The sequence below is a fragment of the Selaginella moellendorffii genome, unplaced genomic scaffold (genome assembly GCF_000143415.4).
Source record: "Selaginella moellendorffii unplaced genomic scaffold, v1.0 SELMOscaffold_19, whole genome shotgun sequence".
NCBI classification, from domain to species: domain Eukaryota; kingdom Viridiplantae; phylum Streptophyta; class Lycopodiopsida; order Selaginellales; family Selaginellaceae; genus Selaginella; species Selaginella moellendorffii.
In genome coordinates this window covers 966,057-985,249 of record NW_003314280.1, presented here as the reverse complement: position 1 = coordinate 985,249, position 19,193 = coordinate 966,057, and the positions used below count along the sequence as shown (strand labels likewise).

General features: G+C 49.6%; 8 protein-coding genes across 10 annotated transcripts; 4 read left to right on the top strand and 4 right to left on the bottom strand.

The window, feature by feature from the left end:
• Positions 1 to 409: 409 nt before the first annotated feature.
• LOC9650644 (40S ribosomal protein S6) lies at positions 410 to 1,638 on the bottom strand. Its single transcript, XM_002972261.2, has 6 exons — positions 1,493 to 1,638; positions 1,377 to 1,434; positions 1,215 to 1,323; positions 1,036 to 1,152; positions 790 to 945; positions 410 to 711 (listed from the first exon to the last, which is right to left on the bottom strand). The coding sequence occupies exons 1-6, from the start codon at positions 1,561 to 1,563 to the stop codon at positions 470 to 472; spliced, it is 753 nt and encodes a 250-aa protein (XP_002972307.1). The 5' UTR covers positions 1,564 to 1,638; the 3' UTR covers positions 410 to 469.
• Positions 1,639 to 1,871: 233 nt separating this feature from the next.
• On the bottom strand, positions 1,872 to 4,235 carry LOC9650643 (coatomer subunit delta-2). Its single transcript, XM_002972260.2, has 11 exons — positions 4,097 to 4,235; positions 3,995 to 4,034; positions 3,705 to 3,928; positions 3,406 to 3,648; positions 3,224 to 3,350; positions 2,872 to 3,170; positions 2,637 to 2,820; positions 2,428 to 2,581; positions 2,313 to 2,375; positions 2,156 to 2,252; positions 1,872 to 2,098 (listed from the first exon to the last, which is right to left on the bottom strand). The coding sequence occupies exons 1-11, from the start codon at positions 4,097 to 4,099 to the stop codon at positions 2,009 to 2,011; spliced, it is 1,524 nt and encodes a 507-aa protein (XP_002972306.1). The 5' UTR covers positions 4,100 to 4,235; the 3' UTR covers positions 1,872 to 2,008.
• An 88-nt stretch (positions 4,236 to 4,323) lies between these two features.
• On the top strand, positions 4,324 to 6,700 carry LOC112347020 (putative pentatricopeptide repeat-containing protein At3g13770, mitochondrial). The gene is made up of 2 exons (XM_024677105.1): positions 4,324 to 4,518; positions 4,573 to 6,700. Exons 1-2 carry the CDS (start codon positions 4,350 to 4,352, stop codon positions 6,603 to 6,605), a joined length of 2,202 nt encoding a protein of 733 aa, XP_024532873.1. The 5' UTR covers positions 4,324 to 4,349; the 3' UTR covers positions 6,606 to 6,700.
• LOC9651316 (putative sulfur deprivation response regulator) lies at positions 6,674 to 9,382 on the bottom strand. The gene is made up of 10 exons (XM_024677458.1): positions 9,133 to 9,382; positions 8,865 to 9,073; positions 8,510 to 8,772; positions 8,175 to 8,418; positions 7,952 to 8,121; positions 7,787 to 7,898; positions 7,561 to 7,725; positions 7,371 to 7,511; positions 7,041 to 7,304; positions 6,674 to 6,994 (listed from the first exon to the last, which is right to left on the bottom strand). The coding sequence occupies exons 1-10, from the start codon at positions 9,365 to 9,367 to the stop codon at positions 6,701 to 6,703; spliced, it is 2,097 nt and encodes a 698-aa protein (XP_024533226.1). The 5' UTR covers positions 9,368 to 9,382; the 3' UTR covers positions 6,674 to 6,700.
• Positions 9,383 to 9,597: 215 nt separating this feature from the next.
• Positions 9,598 to 10,903, top strand: LOC9650642 (serine acetyltransferase 5). Of its 2 annotated transcripts, none has more exons than XM_024677106.1 (4): positions 9,598 to 9,763; positions 9,830 to 10,066; positions 10,125 to 10,329; positions 10,383 to 10,903. In XM_024677106.1, exons 1-4 carry the CDS (start codon positions 9,605 to 9,607, stop codon positions 10,769 to 10,771), a joined length of 990 nt encoding a protein of 329 aa, XP_024532874.1. In that variant the 5' UTR covers positions 9,598 to 9,604; the 3' UTR covers positions 10,772 to 10,903. The 2 variants fall into 2 exon arrangements, with proteins under 2 accessions (XP_024532874.1, XP_024532875.1); XM_024677107.1 differs by having other exon boundaries at positions 9,650 to 9,755.
• On the bottom strand, positions 10,779 to 12,475 carry LOC9651315 (ribonuclease P protein subunit p25). Of its 2 annotated transcripts, XM_024677109.1 has the most exons (9): positions 12,266 to 12,467; positions 12,077 to 12,209; positions 11,948 to 12,025; positions 11,803 to 11,891; positions 11,666 to 11,740; positions 11,549 to 11,610; positions 11,430 to 11,495; positions 11,095 to 11,376; positions 10,779 to 11,037 (listed from the first exon to the last, which is right to left on the bottom strand). In XM_024677109.1, exons 2-9 carry the CDS (start codon positions 12,197 to 12,199, stop codon positions 10,964 to 10,966), a joined length of 849 nt encoding a protein of 282 aa, XP_024532877.1. In that variant the 5' UTR covers positions 12,200 to 12,209; positions 12,266 to 12,467; the 3' UTR covers positions 10,779 to 10,963. The 2 variants fall into 2 exon arrangements, with proteins under 2 accessions (XP_024532877.1, XP_024532876.1); XM_024677108.1 differs by having other exon boundaries at positions 11,948 to 12,209; positions 12,266 to 12,475.
• A 36-nt stretch (positions 12,476 to 12,511) lies between these two features.
• LOC9650641 (GTP-binding nuclear protein Ran1A) lies at positions 12,512 to 13,796 on the top strand. Its single transcript, XM_002972450.2, has 8 exons — positions 12,512 to 12,601; positions 12,659 to 12,728; positions 12,788 to 12,844; positions 12,900 to 13,017; positions 13,067 to 13,156; positions 13,218 to 13,397; positions 13,462 to 13,539; positions 13,604 to 13,796. The coding sequence occupies exons 1-8, from the start codon at positions 12,599 to 12,601 to the stop codon at positions 13,671 to 13,673; spliced, it is 666 nt and encodes a 221-aa protein (XP_002972496.1). The 5' UTR covers positions 12,512 to 12,598; the 3' UTR covers positions 13,674 to 13,796.
• Positions 13,797 to 13,973: 177 nt separating this feature from the next.
• On the top strand, positions 13,974 to 14,768 carry LOC112347116 (pentatricopeptide repeat-containing protein At2g35030, mitochondrial-like). Its single transcript, XM_024677457.1, has one exon. The coding sequence runs from the start codon at positions 13,974 to 13,976 to the stop codon at positions 14,766 to 14,768; it is 795 nt and encodes a 264-aa protein (XP_024533225.1).
• The last annotated feature ends 4,425 nt before the right edge of the window (positions 14,769 to 19,193 follow it).

Genomic DNA, 19,193 nt, shown 5'->3' with positions numbered 1-19,193 from the left:
GTTAGTTTTCTTGTAAGAAATAACATTATAATAGTTTTGACTAGATTCTCAATAGTGATTCATTATGCTAAATTTAAATTAATACTTTATTTCTTTAAGGATTTGCCAATTGAGGTTTTGGAAAAGTGTTATAGCATAATCTGGACTTTTGCTTAAAATCCATCTTATCATTATATAGCATCCCTTAACAAATCATCCTTATTCTTGCCACCTCCAAAAAACTTGAGGCTGCAAAGCATTCCAACTCAATCAAATCCTTCTCCTGGAGGAAGAAAAAAACACCACAAACTTTTGATGATAAAATCTACATGTACCAGTTCCTGGACAACTTGCTCGACCCCGGTGTCAAAACTCTAGAGGATTGGCCACTTCTATAATATAGATATCACTAGCTAAGCTAAAAGAAGTGTAAAGTAGAGAAAGATCGTTTTAAGCAAAAATTTAGAGGAACAAAAAACTCAATCGAGTTTTACACGTCGGTGGAGTTCTTGGAAGCGACCGAGAGACGAGACGCCCGCCTCTTGGCCAAGCTCTCGCTCCTGTGCTCTCGCTGCTCCTTGAGGCGAAGAGATAGCAGCTTTTGGTACTCGGCGGCCTCGGTTTTGGCCTTCTGGACGCGCCTCTTCTTCTCGGCAATGCGATCGCGCTTTCTCTGCAGCGTCCGCGGAGTAACCAGCCTCTGGATCTTGGGGGCCTTGCTGCGCTTCTTGCCTGGTTTTTAGGAGTTCACGACACGACACGACACTAGTGAGTTTGGATGCACGGTTTAAGGTCCGAGGAGGAACTTACCGGAGGGGGCCGTGAAATTCCGGCGGTACGTGTTCACGTACTTGCGGACATCGTCCTCCTTGTCGAGGTTGAAGAGCTTGCGGATCTTGCTAGCTCTCTTAGGGCCCCTCATCCGTGGCTTCTCGGTGTCAGTGAGATCGGGTAAGTGCTTCTCACCTGCAAACGTGAAAGAAGAAACAATACATCACGAATCAAATCAAATGAACAAAGAGGAAAAAATAAAAAGACCAGAAAAGATGGGAGTACCTTGCTTGACAATCACGAGATTGAGAACAGACAGATCATGGCTGACAATGCAACCACGAACTGACTTCCTCCTCCGCTCACCATCGCGTCGCCCATACCCACGAAAGCAAGTGTCGCCTGGTCACGAATCTCAAATCAGAACGAAAGAGGGAGAAAAGAAAAAAGAAGCATCGTTTTACCTCGGTTTAACAGGAGGCGCACACGCTTCGTCTTGAGAACGCCCTGCTTCATAGGGAAGCCATCCTTGTCACATCCTCCCATGATCTTGAAGACATAGCCTTTGAATTCCTGCACTGCAAATCTTAGAACAAACAGCAAAGCTCAAATGCCGACGAATTCACCTCTCCGAGCCCATCTCCGGGCACCTCTTGCGAGATGCGCTTCTCATAGAAGATTTTCCTGCACGAAAAGAGAACAAAATCACCATTCCATCCAGAGATCCAAGCGACAAGCTTACAGCTTCTGATCGTCGTCAATGTCGACCTTCTTCTGACATCCCGTGGTGGGATTGGCGATGTTGAGCTTCATCGCGCTGCGCCTCTCCTTCCTCCTCTAGGTCACAGCCGCGACGAGCAAAAACCCTAAATCGGAAAATAAACCCTTGCCCTAAAAATCCACGGCAAGGATCGTTCTTTGTAGTAACATCTACACCGTTCAAATGGACGGCACGCATGCCTCTCTAAGTTTTAGGGCTTAACAGAGTTTTTAAAATGTGGCCAAGCCTCGAAGAATATGCCGGGTATTATAAAGTCGAAAAAGGCATATTCGTATCATTTTAAAGTAGCTAAACTATGGTTCTCCCATGGTTAAATGAGAACCACCGCACAGAGGAGAGAGAGAGTTTTATGCAATGCTTGTTTTTGCTCATCCTTTAGTCCAAAGTTTAGCACGCTATTTGATATGAATAGAGTAACTAAGTTTTCTTTCCAATCAAAATCTCCTGACACCTCGTCTTCTCGATCGTCTTCCGGTGCTATACCACTTGATAGCTATCCGCTAGGAGTTGCGTGCTTCCGGCGAATCTCACGCTGTTGCCTCCATCCACCTGAAGAACGCTCACAACCTGGCGGCAAAGTTCACCATTGGAATCGCTGTTAAATCGAGTGACAAGGCTTTGTACCTTGAGATCACAGAATGTTTTTGTGGCAGTGAACTTGACGTCAATCGGGAAGAACACCGACGCGTCGGCTGCCGGGACCACGAATTCCATCGCTCCACTGAAAGAAATCAATGCAAGTGAGTGTTGCTGCCAAACTGTAAAGCGAGCTCTAGCTTACTTCCTATTGCTGTTGTCAATCAAGACTACGGACCACTCCAGAACTGATCGTCTTGAGTCGTACCTACGATCATGTCAAAAGAGTTAAAACGGGAAGAAACACATCAGAGAATTACCTCCATTCTCCGTCCACTTGATTGACTGTCGGAGGATCACGGAGAGCGGGTAGAGGTATCGTAATCTTCACATTTTGAAGCTCGAACCTCTGCGACGCCTCATACTCGATGCTCACGTACGTTTCGCCCCCGGAGATTGAAGGCCAGCAGTTAACTGGAAACATACAGCATTAGTTAGTGGCATAAACAAGCTGGCGAAACCAACGTACTGTTCAAAGGAATTAAAGACTCGTCTTTGCTTGTCATGCGCCACTTTAGAATCCCTGTTGGAGTTCCAGTTGGAAATGGCCGACGGGAATCTTTTAGGCCCAAAATGCTCTCTCTTGCAAACAAATCTTTGTCAATGTTGGGATGAGGTTTGAATTGAACTCCATCGTTGGCTCCGTTTTCAACCTGTACGAAAAAGCGGTTGAATAAGATTAAGAAAAAGGCCAGAAATGGTACCTGGACACGAATGAAGGCGTCGTCTCTGTTCTGGACCACAAGAGACAATGTGCCTTGTATGTCGAACGACTCCAAGCCACCATCTCGTTTACACTGGACGGTGATCTTCTCCTCGACTAGAACGGCGATGGGATCCGTGGGTACACTTGCTGTCAAGCCTACCACGGCAGCAGCTTGAACATCTTCGACGATGTCCTCTCCTTCGGCCTTCAGACACTCTATGATTCGGCTGGTTTTCTGTCCCTTGCCCAGCTGCATTCCCTTTTTGCTAGAACCAGCTGCCGCTGTTGTAGGACGGCCTGCAATTCCAGACATTACAAATTAGACATGCTTGCACGTACGAGAAGCATACCTTTAGACTTGCTTTCATCCGCCACAAAAGTTCCATTGCTTCTTCCAGTCGAGGGAAGATCATACCCATTGTCGAAGCTGATAGGCACAGATATGATTCCGCTTCTGTCTGGTCTTGTTTTATCCAGCTTGAAAAAAGAAATAATCGTCAGCAACGGAATGCAAGAGAATTCCAAGATTTACCTTGCTTTTGTCAATCTCGTTCGCTTTCTTCTTCATCAAATCTTTAGTCTCGTTGATCTTAGTCTGCATCATCATCCTATGCATCCTTTCCTCCTGACTATCCATTTCCATATATTCCTTTACTTGAGAAGCCGAGACGGCTTCCTTGTGACCCTGGCATATCACCTCGTCGAACGCAAAGATAAGCTTAAAACCATTCTTGCAAACGGACTCCTCTTCGAGAGACGTGCAGTACTCAGGAATCTGGGAGAAGATCAAGGTGTAAACTTTAGCACTTAAGGGAAAGAAAAAGAGAGTACCAGTTTAGAGAGAAGCCGGAGTGTTTCTAGGTCCTCTAGAATGTTGCTTTGCTTGTTGGTGACGAGGATCAAATACAAGGATTCCATGGGCTGATAGACATACCGGACGTTTTCAGTCTCCACATATGTGTGCTGCTTGCCAGAGCCAACGAGCTTGGGAAACGCAGCGAGGAGGCCCTCGATTCGTATTCTAGTCATGTCTACAAACTGCCGGGAAACGAGCGCTATTACATCACAAAGGAGACAGCATCAGCGCAAGGATCGAGTGGATCGCAGCCTCAATTTCTCACCTTTCCCGCTCTTGTTGATAATGGAGGACGCTAGAACTACCTGCATCAATCAGCGCACGAAATTCGTGAGAAAATAACTCCCTGATCCAGACAGATCCAAACCATTTTGCTTTTCGTCGAGATCTAGAGCCGGTGAGTCAGATCTACGCTAGGCGCCTTCGCATTCCGCTGCTCGCAGCGTCGGGCGCCACAGATCCGCCACCGGCAGCAGCTCGAGCTCCGACTGCCAGAAAACCCCAAACCCTAGCAGAGGGAAATGGCCCTGCAAAGGCAAACGAAGAACCCTAAAATTTCCAGCTTGCCCGGGTAACTACATTCATCCATCAATCGACGATGCCTCCCCGGTCGCCGCGCCATGGCCATCCCGCGATGCCTCGTCACTCGCCAAAGCAATCTACTCGATCAGGCCATCTGGATCGCGGTCAGGAGCACGATCACGGCGGCATTGCTCCACGATTCTTCCCCCATTCCTCTCTGGATCGCGGCATTGAGAGCTTGCAAGGCGCTGCGAGACCTAGACTGCGGTAAGAGGATCCATTATCTTCTCTCCTCCAAATCTCTTCTCCCTCCTGGCACAGGCATTGTCGCCGCCAGCAGCGTGATCGACATGTACGCTAGATGCGGCACCATGGCCGACGCTCGATCGCTCTTCGATAAGCTCCCTTGCCACGATCTGGCGCTCCTCAACGCCGTGATCCTGGGCTACGCTGACAACGGAGACGGCCACAAAGCTCTCGAGCTCTTCTTCCACGACGAGTCCATACAACCCGACTCGCGAACTTACGTCGCAGCCATCACTGCGTGTTCCACCATGGCCGACACCGAGCATGGACAGGGAACCGAGGATCCCAAGACGGTGGTGGTGAAACCGCGATCGCTGGAGCTTGGCATGCGAATCCACGCTCGCGCTGCTAGCAGTATGATCGACTCCAGCACCACCTTTCTCGGGAATAGCTTGGTGGCGATGTACGCCAAGTGTGGCAGCATGGTCGACGCTCGGATGGTCTTCGACAGGATGCCGCTGCACGACGTCGTGTCGTGGAACTCGCTGCTCTTCGGCTACACCGAGACCGGCAGTGGCGAGCTCGCGCTGGAGCTCTTTTCCAGGATGATCGGAGTAGCACCCGAGGCCAGAACTTTCGTTGCTGCGTTGACGGCGTGTTCCAGTTTGGCAGCGGCAGCGGCCAGAGGCGAGGACGCCGCTTCTTCTGCTTTGATCCAGAGCCTGGAGGAGAAAGGATCGGTTCTTCACTCCCAGGCGGCGGAGAGCGGCGTCGCCGCCAACATCTTCGTTGCCAACTCGCTCGTCGAGATGTACTCCAAGTGCCGCAACATGATCCAGGCCCGCAAGGTGTTTGACAGCATCCAGCACCAGCAGCGGAACGTGGTCTCCTGGACCTCGCTGATGCTCGGCTACGCTGAGAACGGGGAGTCCGAAGTAGCGCTGAGACTCTTCTCAAGGATGGCACCGACGCAGCCGGATGCTCGAGCCTTCGCTGCCGCGTTGATGGTCTGCGGGAACTTGGCAGCTCTAGAAACCGGTCGAAAGCTCCACGCCGAGATTGTGTCCAGGAGGGAGCTCCATAAGGATATGTTCCTTGCGAACTGCCTGGTGGACTTCTACGGGAAGTGCGGCAGCATGTCCGAAGCCGAGCTTGTCTTTCACTCGATGCCCGGGAGAGCGAGAACGGTGATAACTTGGAGCTCGCTCATAGCAGGATATAGTCACCTCGGAGACGCGACCAAGGTGTTTGATCTGTTCCACAGCATGCGAGAAGCCGACGTTCAACCCAACGGTGTAACTCTGCTGTCCGTTCTCACTGCCTGCAGCCACGCCGGGCTTGTTGAATCCGGGCTGGACTTCTTCGAGGTCATGACGTTGAAGCTGGGAATCCGCCGCGAGATGAAGCACTACCACTGCATGATCGACATGCTTGGCCGAGCCAATCACCTTGACAGTGCCGTGAAGTTGGTCCACGAGATGCCGTTTGAAGCGGACCAAGTGACTTGGAAGACGATACTTGCCGCGGCCAAGAAGTTTACCAACGTTGGAGTCGGGCGACTGGCCTTTGAATCGCTGCTGAGGATCGACGAGCAGGACGCTGCTGTTTATATGTCGATGGCGGACATTTACGGCAGAGCTGGGATGTGGGAGGAGCAGTCGCAGGTGCTCATCATGAAGAACAACTTCCGGGCGTGGAAGAAACCCGGCTTGAGCTGGTGGACCGACGAGGCCGGGAACGTTCACAGTTTCAAAGCTGGAGACTGGAGCCGTCACAAAGGCGTCGTGGAGAAGCTCGAGGAAGTGCTAGTGAAGATGAAGGCCGGAGGATATGTTCCCGACCAGAACTGTCTCGTCCACCATGTCTCTGACGTTGAAAAGGAAAATCTTCTCTGTGGCCACAGCGAAAAGCTGGCCATTGCATTTGCACTCGTTAATACAGCTCCCGGTACGGTGATACGGATTGCCAAGAACTTGAGAGTGTGCGATGACTGTCACAGAGCCACTGCTGTTTTGTCGAAGGTGGAAAACAGGCGCATTGTGTGTAGAGATGCGAGCCGGTTCCACGTCTTTAGCGATGGCTGCTGCTCGTGTGGCGACTTCTGGTGAAAAAGAAAAGCTTTCCAGGACCTTGATGAGCTTCAGCTATGTACAGCTAAATGCAAATTCACTGTTGCGACGCCAGCATGAAAGCCGAACTGGTACTACCGCGACTGCTGCTTCCGCCTGTGAGAGAAACTCTTTCTTCGTCGCCCCGGCGTCCCCTGGACGTTGCCGCGGCCTCCTGATCTTCGGCAGAGGAAAGTGGTCCAGACTTTATCAGATTCCAAGGCTGCATCGAAACAAACTTCAGTGGAGAGGAACGTAAATGGAGGAAGAAGAACCTGTCTCATCCAGATCGGTGTGGTAGCGACTGTGGTAATAAATATCGCTATGGTCCATGCCCACCACCATTCTATAGTCACCGTCACTCCAATTGTCACAACCAGTAACCATATCTGCATTAAACATGACACTCCTGTTTAAGTTGACGGAAGAACTTACTTGCATAGGACCACCATAAACAACGTAGTCCGCAAACTTGTAGCCACCCGGGGAGTAAACCATGAGATTTGTTGCACAGCCAGTGGGGGTCATCAGCCCTGCCGATGATGCCATCATGAGCGTGTAGGCAAACGGTCTGAAATCGAGATTTCCTTTCTGAGCCGCTGTGAGAGCAACTGGGAACATAATCGTCACAGCAGCGTTATTCGTGATAGCCAGCGAGAAAACTGTTGTTGCAATGTATGTGCAACTGATTAGACCAAACTGCAAGGCACGAACGAAGATTAGTTAGTAACAACGGCCTATTCTCTGAAGGGTGATAGTTCTTACTTTTGTGGTACCTGCAAGACCCATGAGGGCTTTTGCCACCATATCTGCTGCACCACTCTGGACCATGGCCTCTGAGATGCCAAAGGACGAAGCGATCAGAATCAGAACCGGTAATTCTATAGATTCCTGTAAAGCTTGAGAAGAATAACGACGTCAGATGCTGATGCTGTCAGAAATGCAAATATTATACCATTGCATCTCTAGGAGTCAGACACTTCGTCGCCAACAAAAAGAATGCCGTGAACAAAGCAGCCGTGATAAGATCAACACCAATGCCACTTGCAACCACAAAAGCGAGAACAATCAACGCTGCAATTCCAGCTTTATGTCGCTGCACCGGCACAAATCCTGGCAGCTGCACAAAATCAGAACTTTATGAAGGGCACTACATTTCACAAGCAAAGTAGGCATGCTACCTTTGCAACAAGCGCAAACGTAGAATTATTTCGATTCTTCGCAACGAACTCTGTCCCATCAGCCACCATAAGAAGTGAATCTCCAGCTTCCAAGATTATGTCCCCAATCGCACTATAAAGAAAGAACACAGTTGCAACAAACGACGTACGAAGAAGATAGCTTACCTGCTAAGTCGCACTCCATATCTATGGATAGCAACTATAGCAGCTTTATAACGTGCTCGGAGTTGCAAGTCAGCAACGCGCTTGTGAACCATCGGAGATCCACTTGCAACAACAGCCTCAACTAGGCACTGATTGATCTTCAACCGATTCAAATCGATTTGCTCTTCACCCTGCGCACAACAAATGAGCGAGTCTAAAAGAAAATTGTTAATCTTGAGCGTACCTCACTCTCTGAAAGAGCCAATCCATCTAACTGTGTCAAACCAAGTACTGCATCTATAACACCACCAAAGTGTAGCTTGTCTTTGGGCATTATAACAAAGTCTGGCCCAGGATTTGGAGTGACTACACCTTCTCTCTGTATTTGAACGAGGTTGAGCCCTGGTTGACGATTGATACCAGCCCTCTCAATCGTTTTCCTTGTCAATGAAGACGTTGCCTTCACCTCTAATACAACGCTATATTCCCTGCAGTACAAAAAATTCAGTGAGTTCGTCAAGTGCCGCGAAATTATATGATGTGCATCTTAATGTTGGATTCCTGGTGACAAATCTTCACCTCACGTTTATAGTCGTTGGTTGAATTGCAAGACGATCTGGAAGAAGCTTGCCGGACACAGCAACCATATACAAAATCCCAGCAATTGTCACAGGCAAACCAACAATAGCTATCTCAAACAGATTCATTTGAAGCTCGGGGAGTTTCTTCGCGGCCAGGGAGACAACTACCAGGTTTGTACTGGCTCCAATCAATGTCAGCGTGCCACCCAAGAGCGCAGCGAAGCTCAGAGGCATGAGCAGCTTTGACGGAGCCATATGCACCTACATGAATGAAGTCAAGCAAACAAAGCATTTTCACGACCGGACCGAATCCATGGAACACTGGCATGAGAAAGGTAACGAGAGCCGCGTACCTTCTTCGCGAACTCCACAATCGGCGGAATCATCATCGCCACCAGTGGTATATTGGCCAGGAACGCACTAAAAATCGCCACAGGAACCGTGAACTTCAGCATCACTCCGACGATGTTCCCTTGTTTCGCTGGATTGTCTTCCTTCTTATCATCGTCGGCTCTGAAGAGCAGCCTAGAGACGTACTCCAGACCTCCAGACTGCTCGATACCTGAATCACCAAAGAAGAAAAAAATGTGGGCGATCAATCAATCACAAACTTAGAGCTACCTTTGGCAACGATGAAGAGAACGCCAATCGAGAGCACCGCGTGATCGCCAAACCCGTGAAGAGCTTGATCCAAGGTGAGGATGTTGAGCGGCAAAAAGAGAATGAGGGTGCCAGTCATGACGAGGTATGGAGGGGCGATTTCTAGCACTAGAGCTGCCAACATGAGGCCGATGAGCGTTAGCGTGACCCAACCTTCCCAGATGTGATGCCCCTCCCATGACGGTCCGACCGCCATCGCCACGAATTTCTGCTACCTCTGCCCGCGATCTTTCATCCCGGAATGCAAGATTTCCATCTCCTGCGGTCTAGAATCCCCCTTTGGATGAAAAAACCCGATCAGCTTCCAGAATCCATCACGAGCTCCGACCCTAGGCGCGAATGGAAGACAAAATGCCGCGATCGCGGGCACGAAGATTGAAATTCCTGGGCGCCAAAGAGCCCTAACCCTAATTCCCTGTAGCTAATTCTATCTATGGCGTCTTCTTCGCTCCGCTTCTCAATCTCTCCGCCCCGACTCGGCGATCGCAACCACATCGAATGGAGTCGATCCGGATTAGATCACTGCTCAATGCGGCCGAGGAGCCACGGCGCCGCCGATCGCCGCCAATTCCTGTGCTGCGCAGGTGTGCAAGTAAATAGTCCTCTCTTTTTAGCGACTGAAGTTTTTCCTTTCTCATGGTGTTGATCTTTTTTCCAGGACGATTTAGCAAAGAAGGACATGGATATTTGGCAATTGTTGAGAATAGAAGCAATGGAGCAATCCCAGGCGGAGCCATACCTCGCGAGCTTTCTCTACGCCACGGTTCTTTCGCATCCCTCGCTGGAGAGATCCTTGGCATTCCACCTCGCCAACAAGCTAGCAAACATGACGCTCCTTTCCACCCAGCTCTTCTCCTTGTTCTCGGAGACTTTCTCGGCTGATACAAGCATACAAGTAAGTTCTAAACTTCCAAGATCATCTCATCTCATGGGTGGAGAACTTTGGCACCTAGGAAGCAATGCGAGAGGACATGAAGGCTTTCAGAGAGAGGGATCCAGCGTGCACAAGCTACGTCCATGGCATGCTCAACTACAAGGGGTTCCTGGCCTGCCAAGCGCACCGCGTCTCTCACAGGCTCTGGCGTCAAGATCGCACGGGACTGGCACTGGCACTCCAGAACAGGATCTCCGAAGTTTTCCAAGTTGACATCCATCCCGGTACGTCCTCCAACCTCCTCGTCTCTTCTTGCAATGATCTTCCAAAGTTCCAGGAGCTCAAGTTGGCAAAGGCATGTTTCTCGACCACGCCACGGGCGTAGTGGTGGGAGAGACCGCTACCATCGGCGACAACGTCTCCATTCTCCACCACGTCACGCTTGGCGGGACTGGCAACCGCTGCATGGACCGGCATCCAAAAGTTGGAAACGGAGTCCTCATCGGAGCTGGAGCAACGTTACTCGGCCCAATCAAAGTCGGGGACGGTGCCAAGATCGGCGCTTGCACGCTCGTCCTCATCGACGTTCCCTGCTACTGCACCGCGGTCGGAGTCCCCGCCAGGATCATTCGCAACACCGCAGCGGCAGTCACTCCACCACCGCCGTGCGACTTCCCGGGACAAAGCATGGATCACACCTCCGAGATCCTGGACTACGTGATCTGAAACTTCCCAGTAAAAAAAGCTTTTGTTTTGTACAGTTAGAAACAAGAAAGGAATATAACACCTCCAAATTGTAACGTGTCAGAGGCAAGAAAACTCGGGTGACTACCACCACAGCTAGTCTATATGTCAACACAAAAGATGCCGCTAGAGGAGAGAGGCTTTACCACGAAGTATGGAGAGAGAGATCTCGTCTTATTCCTGAAATCCTCCGCGGGGTCTGCCGCCTCCCCGACGGCCGCCACGAAATGCCCTTCCTCGACCACGGCCTGTGATAGACATAGTTGTCAACTTAGCCAGTCGTTTCTCTCAAACGAAAAGCATACCTCGGCCCCTTGCTCCGGCGTCCTCGTTCGCCACTTCCTGGTACTCGTCTCCACCACGGCCCCGGCCTTGTTGGTATCCGCCTCGACCGCGGCCCCGGTTGTCCTCGTAAACGTTGTCTCCGTAGCCTCCTCTTCCCCTCCCGGTGTTCTGATAAAACTCCGTGGCATAGCCTCTACCACGGCCTTGGAACCCGCGGCCCCTTCCACGGCCTCGGCCACCTCGGCCTCGCCCCCAACCAGCATCGTAGCCACCACCGTAGTCAGCGACCGCAACTTCGTTCCCTGGAGATTACATGCATTACAGCAAACGTAATGGCGTTCGAGACTACATGTACCTCCAGCACGAGCTCTGCCTCGTCCGCGCCCCCGGCCTCGGCCTCTGCCTCCTCGAGGTGATACTTCTGTGAAGTGCACGGCCGTCAGGCGAAGAAAAAACAAACAGAGATAACTAAACCTCCGTCGTATTCCGGCTCCACCAACGGCTTCACTTGATCAGCAGGAAGAGGAGCCTGATATCTGTGACAGTTCTCTCAAGTCAAGAAACGATTATGAAACATTGAGAAAAGCCCACCCTGATGAGGTGCTGTCTAGCTCCGTCTTTGACAGTGTGATACTGATCATAGAAACATGCCGAGTCGTTTCCAGACTAGAAGATGAGAAAGCAAAGTAAGTCACATGAGGTAGCTGGAAACAAAGACAACAACTTACGGCACAAGTCCTTCCTCGAGCGGCTCCCAAGTATCCGTGAAGTCCGCGGAGCCGATTGTGGTGATTTGATGAAGCCCCGCGACCCTCCTCTGGACGAGAAAAAGACTGTTAGTGACCTCGAGCTCGCATAAACCTCGTTCTCTACTTTGATAATCTCGGCAATGGTGACAGTCTTGTTGATTGCACGGCCCATCGCCTTCAAGACAACGTCAGAGCTTTTGTCCTGTGAAAAGAGAAGTGAATTCCGGAAAGAGAGAGGAAGAAAATTTTCTACCTGGAGCAAGCTGATAGCGTAGGTGATATAGTTTCTCGTCTTGCCCTGCGTCGTGATGCGAATTTCATTCTCGCTGATCGATGTCTCATCTCGTGGCTTCTCCACTCGCTGATAGCGATCCATGAGGAGAGCGCTGGGGAAATATCACGCGCGGCTCAATCTTTGTTAACCTACAACCAGGAAATGTACCTCGGCTACGGCTGCGCCGCGATGGAAATCCGGAGAGCGTCGCGTCGCGTCGCGTGAAGATTTGTGCGCGCCGGCGACGAGCGGGGCGGATAGGATGCTTGGCGCTCAAGCAAAGAAATTAGGGCTCTTAGTGGTTTAGGGTTTAGACTGGACCACTTCAGCTTTTAGCGTGGCCACTACCGTCGATACTTGCCACGTGGGCAAAGATCCACCGACAAAAGTTTCTGGTTAAGAGCCCTAAGAGACTAGGGTTTTGTTTGTGTTGTGCTCGGTGAGGGCGGCGTGCTAGGCGCTTCGGATCTCTGCGCCTTCGTATCGAATCGCTCGGAGACGATGGTAAGCTCCGTTTCCTCGCGAATTGTTTGGTGATTTTCGTTCCTCTGCTTGCGACAGGCCATGCCCGGTCAGGCAACCCCTGGAGAGGTTTCCTTCAAGCTCGTAATCGTTGGTGATGGCGGCACTGGTGAGCGCTTCGTTTGTTTCCTCTTTTGGCTTGGTTTCTTATGGATCTCTCGGTGGCAGGGAAGACGACCTTTGTGAAACGCCACTTGACTGGTGAATTCGAGAAGAAATACGAACGTAAGCTCGGTTCTCTCTTCTTGGGATGATCTCTTATGCCTGTTCTTCCTTGCAGCTACGATGGGTGTGGAAGTCCATCCTCTCGATTTCTTCACGAACTGCGGCAGGCTACGCTTCTACTGCTGGGACACGGCCGGCCAGGAGAAGTTCGGTGGTCTTCGCGATGGCTACTAGTAAGCTCTTCACTCCTTAATGATTCGTTGCTTTAACTTCCTTTTGCAGCATCCATGGCCAGTGCGCGATTATCATGTTCGATGTCACTGCTCGCTTGACATACAAGAACGTTCCAACTTGGCACCGGGATCTTTGCAGGCTAGTTTCGCTCTTTCCCTTCCGATGGCTTTGTTTTTTCTAACGCATTCTCATCTCGCAGGGTGTGTGAGAACATCCCGATTGTTCTCTGCGGAAACAAGGTCGACGTTAAGAACAGGCAGGTCAAGGCCAAGCAGGTCACCTTCCACAGAAAGAAGAACCTCCAGTACTACGAGATCTCTGCCAAGAGCAACTACAACTTCGAAAAACCCTTCCTTTATCTCGCCAGGAAGCTTGCTGGGTAGAACTCTAGATACCCCCAAGTTCACCTCAAGTTCTAATTCTCTTCTTTTTGCCCAATCCAGGGACGCGAATCTCCACTTTGTCGAGACTCCTGCGTTGGCACCACCGGAAGTTCACATCGATCTTGCTGCCCAGCAACTGTAAGTTCCCTTGTTTCTAGATTCTGTCCCGATTGACGTTCTTGGATCCATTTTTCTTTCACAGGAACGAGCAGGAGATGAATAATGCTGCTGCTCAGCCACTCCCAGACGACGAGGACGACGCTTTTGATTAAAGATTTGCAATGGTTTGGCGATAGGAAAGAGGAAGAGAGATTTGAGCTATTTGATTGCTTGGAAGAAATTTCATCTTTTCTCGTCCCAGAAGAAGAAATTTCATCGTCGTTTTAGAGAGAAAAGGGGGAGGTGTATGTGTCGTTATGTAACGCAGAAAAAGTGAAAAAAAGTCGAGAAAAAGTAAAAAACAGTGCCGAAAAAGTTGATGGATTGGAATCTACTTAGGGTTCTAAACCAAAATGGTGAAGAAAAGAAAGTGAAAACCATGTATATTCCTCGAATCTAGGGTTCTAACACGAATGAGGTTATGCCGGGCTCTCCATGCCGTAGCTGCGAGTGATCCTTCCTCCTCTTCTTCTCTAGCGGAATCCTCGGCGGCGGCATTGAAATCTCTCCAGAAATCTCTGGCGAGCGTCACGAATCTCGCCGAGGCGCGCGAGCTCCAGGATCGCGTCGGCAGGGGGGGGCCGCATTTCCCTGATCTCCAGGCCCAGGTGCTGGAGATGTACATCCGGTGTGGGAGCCTCGAGGATGCGCGGGCGGTGCTTGATTCCCATGGCAGCCTCGCCTCCAATGCCCTCCTGGCCGCGTATCTGGACAAGGGCCACTTCCACGAGGCGATGGGCGTCTTCGCGAGAGCCCGGGGCCTGGACGTCAAGCCATGGACGAGCTTCGTCTCGGCGTATGCCCGGTACGGGCATTTTGATCGCGCCAGAGATCTCCTCTCTAGGATGCCGCAGCACAGCGTCTTCTCCTGGACGGCGCTGCTCTCGGGCTACGTCCATCACGGCCGCGTCGCGGGGGCGCAAGCGATCTTCGAGGAGATGCCGGGGCGCGACCTGGTGTCGTGGAACACGGTGGTGAAGATCTTTGCCAGGAAAGGGTATCTGCTGGAAGGGAGGGAGGTGTTTGACAGGATGCCGCTGTGGGACGATTGCTCCTGGCAGACGATGATCGGGGCCTACTCCGAGCACGGCTACGCGTCCGACGCCACGGATCTCTCCAACAAGATGAAGCAAGGAGACGACGCGCTGATGCACTGCTTGCCTGGGCACGTAGAAGAAGCGATGAAGATAATTGGCGGTCTCAAGTGAGAAAGATGGTAGAGCCGAGCCCAAGAGGGGGCAACTCTTGCAAAGGCGGGGACCGTCTTCGCGTTTTAGAGCTTTCCTTTTGAATGGGAGAGGAACTAGAGAAATTGGAATAGCTTCTAGATGGTGGTGGTCACACAATAAGGGTAAAGTATATATGCAACGCAATGCAAGCAACACTATGTTCCTGCGTGTATCAACTATACACAAGGTAGCAAATATTCTTGGACTTGTGTTTGTGTGTTGTACATCGAGCTCGACTTCGACTGTCGAAGTCCACCCCGGCAGGGGAGCTGCAGGGAGCTCATGACCAGCTCTTCTCGTTCCCAAAAGAAATACTTGGTGATGGCTTTATTGATCACCTTCAGAGCACCTGAGGCTGGATGCCTATGTTCATTCCTTCAAACCAAAGGAGGAATTATCAGGTGGAGCTGCTCTCAACATCCTTTTAGGCATCTCCGACGTGAAGAATGGATGACAAATTAACGTAGAAGGGCGATGGTTGATCCTTTTTATTTTCCAGAACAAGATACTCGGAGCTCACGATATATAGAAATTTTTCAAGTCTCGATACACTTAAACATCATTGTCGATCTTACTGTCTTCATCATCACTCGATCTTCTTCATCATCAATTCCCCATCTCCATCCTGCAATCTAGACAAAACCATGGCTCCTCCTGCACCCCAACACAGTTCTTGTGATAGGCCTGGCTACAGAAATCACGTTACGCTTCCAGGGCAAAATCCCTGCTCACATCCGACACTTGTGATCCTTATCCTCCCCCCACACACACACTTCTCATCTATGGAATAGTGCATTGCAGCTCTCCAAACGAGACGTGAACCGTCTGGTCTTTCGACAATACTCTCAAGTGAGGCCGTGCACCCTTACCGCCCTTCTCCGTCAAACAGCCGCTCGCCCACCTCCTCGGTCTTGGGATGGCATCTCTTTGGACTGGCAGCGACAGTAATGGCACTGTTAATAAGCCATTGGCTAAGGTTGCCTGGGACGTACAGGATCTTCTTCTGTGCCCCCTCTCGCAGCTTCTTCTTCGTGGAGCTCTTTCTCGTCCAGTATAATGACCTCCATGATCACGTCCATCCTTAGCCCAATACGCTAGTCGTTCCAGCCAAATGGCTCAGTGAAGTAATATGCACTTAGCAGCTTCTCCCTCGCACACTGTGTTACGTAGGCGATGGTGCTGCCATGCAGCAGCGATGGTGCCAAGCAGCGGCCCTTGCCATCTTGCCCTCGGAAGTAGCACCCGAATCCAAAGCGTCTGACAACTCGTATTTCAAACGCCCTTCTGCGACAGCTGTGAGAACCTCGGCCACCTCGTCCGAATGCAAAGCATCCGAAACACCTTTTAGCAGCAATCTCCTAGTCTGCTCGACTACGCATTTTTCCGTCAGGTATTGCGAAAGCAGCCCCGGCACCCAGCCAGTATAATGCTGGATCCTCCTTGCACGTAATCGACACCCCTCTTCGGTTTTGCCTGATGTATGCTTCAAGTAAGCGACAGCTTCATCCTCCTGCAGAGCGAGAAACAAACACAAAACCGGATTTGTTATGTTAATGTATTTTATCTATATCTTTTTTATTATTATGTTCTTTTAGTAAGTTAAGTACAATCATTTCTTTCACTTCTAGATATGTATTTTATTTCTTGAGAGCTCATTGACTTTTCTTTTAAAAAATTATTTCTATACATGTGAGGTCCAAATATTCCATGCACTCAGAGTATTTTTTTCTTTTATTTAAAGTGTTGACGTGCATTAATAGTAAAAAAAAAATCTTGTAAAAGCTTTTGGAAAATTCCAGGGAAGCCTCGATATTTCCTTGGTTATGGCCTGAAGCTATGCAATGTCCATTCTTGAGAACTTCAGAAGAAGCTTGGCCATGGCCCGTTCTAGATAAGGAAAACTTATAAGCACAGTTTATGTGAAGAACATTGTTTGGTCCTGCATTGATCCAAGATCCCAGCTTTGTGCGAGGTGGCCCTGAAAGCAAACCCGATGGTGATGCTGGTGAAAAAGGATTTCTAAACTGTTGTATCTGGTGGGGGATTCACGTTGATTCTTTTCTAAAAGCTAGAGTCCATAAAAAAGTCTGTTTCAAGATGGGTCGGATGGAATGCCGAAGTTCCAGCAACTCCTTGTCCGTATTTCAAAACGGGTCAGTTGAAACGTTTAACTTCCAGACATTTATAAGTCACCTGGCATCCCCTTTAACTCCAATATCAATCCACTATACATCATGGAAAATCTCAGCGCTTATGTGGTGGAAAACTCCAATAAGTAATAGTTAAATAACTAAGCAAGGCATAATGAGATACGTCTTCATCATACAAACGAAAGCAGACTGTTTCTCTGCATTTTAACAAAGATGGTGCATTACTCTATCTTTATATATTCTCACCATAGGTGCGAACATTGTAACAAAGCACTTCCAAATGTTTTGGTTTCATGCTTCATAATGGGCTACTTCATCTCTGAATAATTCCAAAGGAAATCAGTACTGAAAATTAGGTTAAAAATCCTCTCTCCTGGACATGCTGCAAAGCTGTTGAGGTTGCTCTTACATCCACACAGCACTCATGCACGAGTTTTGGTGTTCCACTCCATGAACACTAATTGAAACTTCAGTGAATTGAATCAGATGGAAAAGAATTGCTCTGAAAGGAAAATCTTGCATCCATTGCCAGGATTTGAACCCGGATAGCTGGGTAAGAGTTGACTTATAATCTTCTCTTAGGAAAGTTTAATGTACAAGTTTCTTGGATCACAGACATGGCTTCAGTGTGGTTATGGCTCCAGTTCTCCTATGCAGTGTGGCAATTTCTCAGAGAGGCCAAGTTTTTCAGGATCCCATCCGCTCTAATTTACCACACCTTCAAGTGGCTAACAGATCCCATATTCGGTCCTCCGTTTTCCACTGCAACATTCGGATTGGTCGTGCAGGGCCAGAAGTGGACGTATCCCATGACAGTGGAGCATCAGCTGGATTCAAGCGACACCCGGCTGGGCAACAGCGCCCATTTCCTCCAGCGCAGGCAGGGTACCGCATACATCGTTGGTTACAGCGCCATCTCCAGCAGCTACATTCTCAAAAGGCACGGGACCCAATTCATCTGCAGCAAAGTGGATCACCTCCTCCCGCAGCTGTGCATTGCAGACGCCTTCGCCTGGGGCGAGGGATTCGACAGCTTCATGGCAGAGGGAGCAACCATTGAGACGTTCACCAAGCGCGTCCTCTTGATGAGCAGTCGGGAGCACTTCCTCAACAAGGATTTCACGAGGCTGCTATCCCTCCTGCCGCTGATGCTTGACGCCAACGGCTATGGTGTTGCTTCGCGGTTTGCTTCGGTTGGGATTATAGCCCTAGATCTGCTGAGCTATCCAGCGAACCGGATGTGGATGGCGATGAAGGACGTGATGGTGGGGTGCGCGAGGCTCTGGATCAGCAGAATTGCCAAGTTCACGCACAGGGATTTCGTCACCACTTTCTTGTGCACCATTAGTCCACGCCTCAGGCTTTGTGACCAGGTTGTGAGGAACTTCTACTACGTGCGCAAAGGTGAGGGCGTCTTGGTGTTTGGGACATGCTGTGCCGACTACTTTTACCCCGACTTGACTGCTCTCGAGGAGCCCGAGGCTCGGGAGCTTAATCCCTTCATGAAGCTCAGCTCAGCTGATATTGATTCCCTCAACGGAGCCCATGAAGGGCAGTTTGAAGAAAAGTTTGGGATTTCTAATGGCTGGGATTACGTGGAGCACCGAATAGGTGAGGCCACTATCAAAACGGTTTTTGTTCAAAATCATGGCGCGTTTTACAACTTCATTGACAATGGCCACTTGCATTATGGACGCTGCGTCAGTGACGATGAGCAGCGTAGGGTTCGAGTGGCACTCAAATGGATCGAGAACAACGGAAGAATGCCTGTGACTTGCAACCATAGAGGTGAACTTCGTGCTGTGAAGTTCAATACGTTTGTGGATGGGGTTGCCCAAGCAGGCTTTGGAGTAGTAAAGGCACGTATGAAGAAAGGAAGCTGGGTGCAGTAATATATTTGTTACTTTTCTCAAAGGGGAATAATCTTCAAGGTCCATTCCTACCATCAATTCTTTTTCGTGTGGATTTATAGTAAAATGGACACTTTCTCGACGAAGAGAAAGGGTGGGGTTATGTCAACGATATTTTATGCTTTATTTTTTGGTTTGCTTAAGCAAACCTGTGAATACAAAAATATGTTTAAATATTTTAGAATATTCTACCATCTAACGGTTATAATTTATTTAGATTAATTTCGTATTTATAATTTATAAACTTTCTTAAACCATGCAATAAGATTAATCTTGTGTTTATAAATTACAAACATGCTTATAATTATAAACTTTATTTGATCAATTGGATTAATAAGTAAAAA